The sequence below is a fragment of the Myxine glutinosa genome, chromosome 2 (genome assembly GCF_964187855.1).
Source record: "Myxine glutinosa chromosome 2, kmMyxGlut1.1, whole genome shotgun sequence".
NCBI classification, from domain to species: Eukaryota; Metazoa; Chordata; class Myxini; order Myxiniformes; family Myxinidae; genus Myxine; species Myxine glutinosa.
This window is the reverse complement of record NC_136262.1, coordinates 53,288,637-53,294,920: the sequence shown is the minus strand read 5'-3', so window position 1 is coordinate 53,294,920 and position 6,284 is coordinate 53,288,637. Positions and strand designations below refer to the sequence as shown.

General features: G+C 45.4%; 1 protein-coding gene across 1 annotated transcript in view; it reads right to left on the bottom strand.

Annotated features, from left to right (window-relative positions):
• SH3YL1 (SH3 and SYLF domain containing 1) overlaps positions 1 to 6,284 on the bottom strand; it is a 45,965-nt gene that overhangs the window by 3,058 nt on the left and 36,623 nt on the right. Inside the window, exon 8 of the mRNA XM_068108198.2 lies at positions 996 to 1,053. Coding sequence (XP_067964299.1) covers positions 996 to 1,053 — 58 coding nt within the window. The remainder of the gene's footprint in view (positions 1 to 995; positions 1,054 to 6,284) is intronic.

Genomic DNA, 6,284 nt, shown 5'->3' with positions numbered 1-6,284 from the left:
AGCCTGCACAAACATAAGGAGATTAAGGAATGGAAATGTCTGCACTTTTACCCAAATTACATGGAGATAAGAAGACAATGCACAAATCAACAGTTACATGTGTTGGATGTGAACCTGGGGGTACCTGCATCATGACTGTGATGTCTGATGGGAATACCAAACGGCAACAGGCCAACCACCTTTGGAAAATACCTCCCTCCCTTACAAATAAAAGTCAATAACATCTTGCTTTCATCTCACAGTTTTAAGAATCAGCGTTTCAGCAAAAGCAGTTATTTCCTTTTATTCATACAGTACATTTAACTAGAACGGCACTCGGTAGAGAGCATACCTCCACCTGGTGAACAGTTTACGTTTTGCATCTCAGAGTAGACCAGAAAATCACAATACAGAATTTATATAATGCAGAAACATTCTTCACCAAAATTGAATCGATTCTTCCTTGTCACACACACAACCTGTCCAACAAGTTTCGTCCAAATCCATTCATAAATTTTTGAGATATCCTACTATGTACCGTTTTTGGCCCCATCACTCAATGGTAAAGGATCACTTTTAAAATTTTACTCGCTGGATCCAGATCTGGATCTTCACCAAAGTTGAACCAATGCTTCCTTGTCAGACACCCAACCTGTTCAAGAAGTTTCGTCGAAATCCGTCCATAACTTTTTGAGATATCCTGCCATGTACCGTTTTTGGCCCCATCTCGCAATGGTGAAGGATCACTTTAAAAATTCTACTAGCCGGATCCGGATCCGGATCTTCACCAAAATCGAATCATTTCATCCTTGTCACATATGCTACCTCTCTGCCAAATTTCGGCCGAATCCGTCCACAACTTTTTGAGATATTTTGTTCACAAACGGACAGACAGACAAACAAGCAGATAGACAGACAGACATAACCTCCTCCATAACCTCCAGGGGTGAAAACATAAACTCCATCGACCTTTGGTGGCGGAGGTAATAAATTCACAAATTAGAATAATTACCCACTTGAATGTTTGGAGCGCACCGCAGGGCTGTTTCCAAGCATCATGCTTTGAGGTCGTGTCTGGCAGAGCAACATACAATTATCAATTCAAAACAATATTAACTGGAGAGTTCATAGAACACGTTACACCGCACAGTGTTCAAGTACATACTTCAATTTAAATAAAACAATGATTTTAAAGGTTGTTAAAAAAAATTCCGAAAATTTAGAGCTGTTGAAGTGTATATATGTGTTTATGCATTTGTGTGTGTCCGCGTGTATATATTTTCACTTTAAAAATGGTTCTCTGCAACCGCTTACCTGATCGATGTGAAACATCAAATATAGGTGGGACTCCCCATGGAGAATATTTTATTGCCAACTCTGACGTCATAGGTCACACGGTATGGCAGCCATATTGGATTAAAGGAAAAAATTTGGACATCATTTTCTCCGAAACCACTCAATGGAAAAAAGGGAACTTGGCATGTGTCATCAACTCCCAATGTGGTATATAATGTGATAATGATAACTATGATGTCATTGGTGAAGCGGGATTCCAGCCATAATTGGTTGAATTGAAATCCTTATTTGAAAAATCTGAAACTTCATATATCTCATCCATGACCCAATGTGCATGAAGGATTACATTTATGATGTTCATAACCCATGCTAAGAAAGTATATGACATAATAGGGTGCATGGATCATACATGTATATGGGCCATAATAGCAGTTGCCTAAACGATGGTATTTTTGTTTAGATTGATCGTGTGTGGTGAGACTATGTGCTCTATGAGTGTCATTGTAGTTACAATTTATGTTTTCTTTGTTTTAATTAACACCACAGGGGAAGGGTTGGACCCAAAACTCAAAGAGGGTGGAAAAAAAAAAAAGTGGGAAAATATAATCTGGATGGAGGTGCTGCAGATGACTGGCACAAGAAAATAAAAGGGGTGTTGTAGGGACTTGGGGAACTTTGCAGACAATCAAGTGATGTTCCATATGACAGGTAAACGCTTTCTGGCGGTAAACCTGTGGGAACACCGACTACAGCCATAGCCATTTGCAGGCACTGTTGAACCAAAACACAACCCGTAAGGCAGAAAGAACCCCCAAAAACCCGCAAAGGTTTGCAACAGAAACAATGCTTCCACTTATGGCTCCTGAAGGATAGGTGGTAGTACCACCCCAGGTGGTTAAGACAAACATACCACCATGTATAAGGAAATATGTAAGACAGTGATTATTACGTTTAAGTATTTAAAAAAGATAACAAAAATGTTTTGTTGTTGACCAAGAAAAAGTACTATGCAATAAACTAAATAAGTTAAATCTGGAGATGTTCCCAACCAAATTCCCAACACCCTCCACAATCAACAAACAACCCTAAAAGTACCAGCATGATTTCAATTTTTCAATTCCTTTCAAATGCCCAGTTTTCCTTTGTTCTCACTCCTGCAATGACGTCACCAGATTCAAAATGCTTACTACCCAAATGCTTCTCAAAGGCGAAGGAAGGAGATGGAAATCAGAAGGAGCCAGGTGTGGAAAGTGAATAAGGGGACAAAGGGGTGAAAGGTAGACATGAAGCCACTGCGCTCACCATACGTGCCTTTGTGTACAAATGCTTCAAAACGAAAATGGTATATTGCTTTTATCACTAGTAACTACTCTTTAAGGTCTGTGGTGCGTATGAAATCGTCGCTTGTCAATTCGCCTTTCTCGAGCTTGGACGACCTGATGTGTCCGATTGATGAACACGAATGTTTTTCCGATTTTTCGTCATGTACACTTTCTCGAGTGCTCCAAAATTCCGTTGTAGAATTCTACTCCACGCCCGAGTGAACATTTATTTTGGGGTGTTTTATTTATTTCTTTCAGACCATGTCATTTTATTACTGCATACAGCTCACTTTTCCCACAAATTATGGAGTTAATTTGTCCGAGAAAGCCTGTAGAGGGTTTGTATTTTGGCAGACATTTGACCAAAGTCAAGAAAGGAAAATTACGTTTTTTAAAGGCAATCTCCATTCCACTCTCTCAATATACATCTCTACCTCCTTCTACCCATCCATCACATTCTCCTTTTTCCATCCCATCCCCTACTCCCATCATCCATTACATCCCCTTGTCTATCCCCCCATCCAACCTATTCTATCCCATTCTTAACCCCTCCATCAATCCCATCCCATCCCCTTCTTCATCCATCCCATCCCCCACTCCCTGCACCCATGCCATCCCCTTGTGTCTCTCCATGGTTCCACTGTCAGGGCTGGTTCCACTGTGCCACAATTTTATAAGCGCCCATTGGCCCAACCCCATTCACGAGTCTGACATGCTCACTCTGGGGCATCGTCCAATCAATGAAGACCCTAGGAATGACATCAGCCAATCATGCCGGTCATGGGCGTGTCCACCGGGGGACGCATATGCGTCCTCTGGACCAATGGAAGCTTACCTTGCAATACCGCTCCCTTCCACCAACCACGAGATGGGCTCCAGGGATGGCAGATAGCCAATCACTGGCCGTGATGCAGCCACCAGGGTAAACATAGCTCAGGTGGATCAGCCATGTTAATTGTCAAACGGCTATTTTGTAATACTGCCCCAGTCTGGCTCAGATCCAGTTCAGATGAGATATCTTTACCCTATATAGCTCCAATTTAGACCAAGCCTGTCCTGCCAAGCTGGCTATGCACCAGACAACTTCACTGCAAACAAAGATTAATCATACTAAAATACGCAATTTGGTATCTGCACATCTGTCCACGATACATTTCGTTATTACTTATCCAATCTCAATCAAACTTCCCAGGGTAACTAGTGGTCACATGGCAGAGGTTGAAGAGACTTAATTTGCCCTCCCCCTCAAGAGGGTTATCCACCTTGGACGAACTCTGTGTTAAGATGCATGAATAGCTTATTGTGGCGTTTCATGAAGTACCGGAAGCAAAACATATTGTTACAGACGCGGTTGTGGATGTTAGTTTACCGAGCGGTTTGGTATGACCACGTCTGCACAGTTTACCCGATTATGCTCGAACGTTGACTAGTCGCGCTACGCTAGATCAATGAAGGAAAAGACACACGGCTGGATTAAAATGACACGACACCAAGGGTTCAGTTCTCAAGACCTCCGGAGGAGGTTATATTAAGGCGGAAGGTTAGATTACAACTACAAGAGGGACATCATAGAAAGACAGGCACTTAGACACACTTATATTAACCCCAACAGACGACAGATAAACGGGACAAGGCTGACTCACACGGGGATTGATGGCAAGGAAAGGCAGGCAGTCGATGGCTCCAGGTGCACCTGGGCTCAGGGCAGAATCAACCCGGTTCGGTCCGGTCCAAAGATGCGGGGAGGTATCGTCGCGCTGGGGGTGGCGGTGGCTTCCTCTGCTCTCCGTAGTTCAGGCGCATCTCACGTCACGTCCGGTGAGTCGCTTCGTATATCCGGCGGGGAGTGACACGCCCTCGGCTCGTTAGCTCCGCCCCAGATGGAATCGGTCCGCCCTTCTTATTGGGTGCGGGGGGGGGTTACCAGGCTCCGCCCTTGACGAGGAGCTGACAGCCAGCCCCTTCGTGGTAACCCCGTCGGAGCGCATGGTCATGGCGGCTAACCGAGCCGGTGTGAGGACGCACACTCCCCGCGCCGTCGCCGCGCCGCCCCCCTCTGCTGTTGTAGTTGTTGTTGTTGTAGCTTCTTCATGGGGAAGAGATGCGGGGAGGTATGGGAAGGTCCTAAACTCACTACTGGTGCCATATAATCACATTCTGGTGCAACGAAGAGTCAGAATTAATGGAAACGAGTCCTTAACTGACATAGACTAAGAATAACTAGCAAGATGTCCGAAAGTTGTCTACGTGAGATGCGGTGGACCTGGGCACGACATTTAATGGGGGAAAAAGGGGAAGGTCGGTTCTACAGAGTGTTGTTTACAGACAATGGGACGAGGGAATGGGGGATTGGGGATAGTTGGGGAGTATTGGGGAAATAGGGGAATATTTACAAGCGGATATGGAGGCCAAATGCCATATTCGCAACATTGCACCCTTCTCTACCCTCGGGGCGTCCCGACCCGATAAATTTTTACCTACTTTAGTGTGGCACTCAGATGTAGTTCCCTCTACTATTAACTCTACCCTGAGTGCGACAGTTTTACAGATGTTCACAAATGAGTAAATATGTCCCCCTGCGACGTTGCACCCTTCTCCTCTCAGAAACACACCCACAGGATAACCGAATCCGGAAAGAATTCGCAAACTAAACATACAGCCGGTAGGGAGCATTATTTACAAGACTACGCTGATATTTACACTACGATCCAGGACCTGTTTCTGGAGGAACACATGCAGATGTTATGCATAGAGAGAGCACGCATGCCAGCATCGATACACCAACCCACGAGTGCTCTGTGGCCTACGGCCTTTAATAATGTGCAGAGCACCCCTTCCAAGCATCAAAAGCACCACCCCATCACACAGTCAGCACCATCCGGTGCACCAATAAAGTGTCTATAAATCATTGTGTGGTGTCGCTGCCGGCCGATGTTCTGCCGCTGGTCTTGCCTTCGTGTGGTGCACTTGGCCTTCTTACTTCTTTCAAAAATAAAGAAAGGCGCCAACCGCGTCCATTTCTCTATTGTGACCGTCAGGGGGCCAACTGTTAGTGGTTCACCTTGTATGGCATAGGTGCCACGTTGACCCATAGGTCCATCCATGGGTGGTGCTTGGCCGCAAAAGAACTGCGGTCCATTGTGGGTGGCCACAAACATTGCGGTCCATATGGTGTATCGATCCAGGCAGCAAGCAGCGAAAGTGCAGGCCCACAACTGCGTAGCCAGCACCTCTCTCTCCTCTCTCTCTACCCCAAAGCCAGATCCTCGGAGGTGGGAGACAAAAGAAGAAGACAAGTGAGTAAGGTGGTAAGGGCGCAAAAGTGCACGCAATACAAGGTGATGCACACTGGGGGCACATGGGAACCAGGTGAGACAGGTACGTTCCTATCGTACGCTCCCCCCCCCCCCCCACCAGGTAACCTACATGGCCCCTCCCTTACCCCTTACTGTATCCACAAAACACAACACTACCCATAAACATCTACTTTACAAATCAACAAACATCCCTACTGTCTTCCCCGTTCCTCCCATAAACCAAATTCGTCTTCTCTCCCTCCTAACCAATCAAATTTGCTATTTCCAACTTTCCTCAAAATTTGCCATCTCCAACTCAACATCATAATTTGCCATCACCAATTCATCATCAGTCCCTCCTAAGGAGGGAGAGATGGAATCACCCCAATGT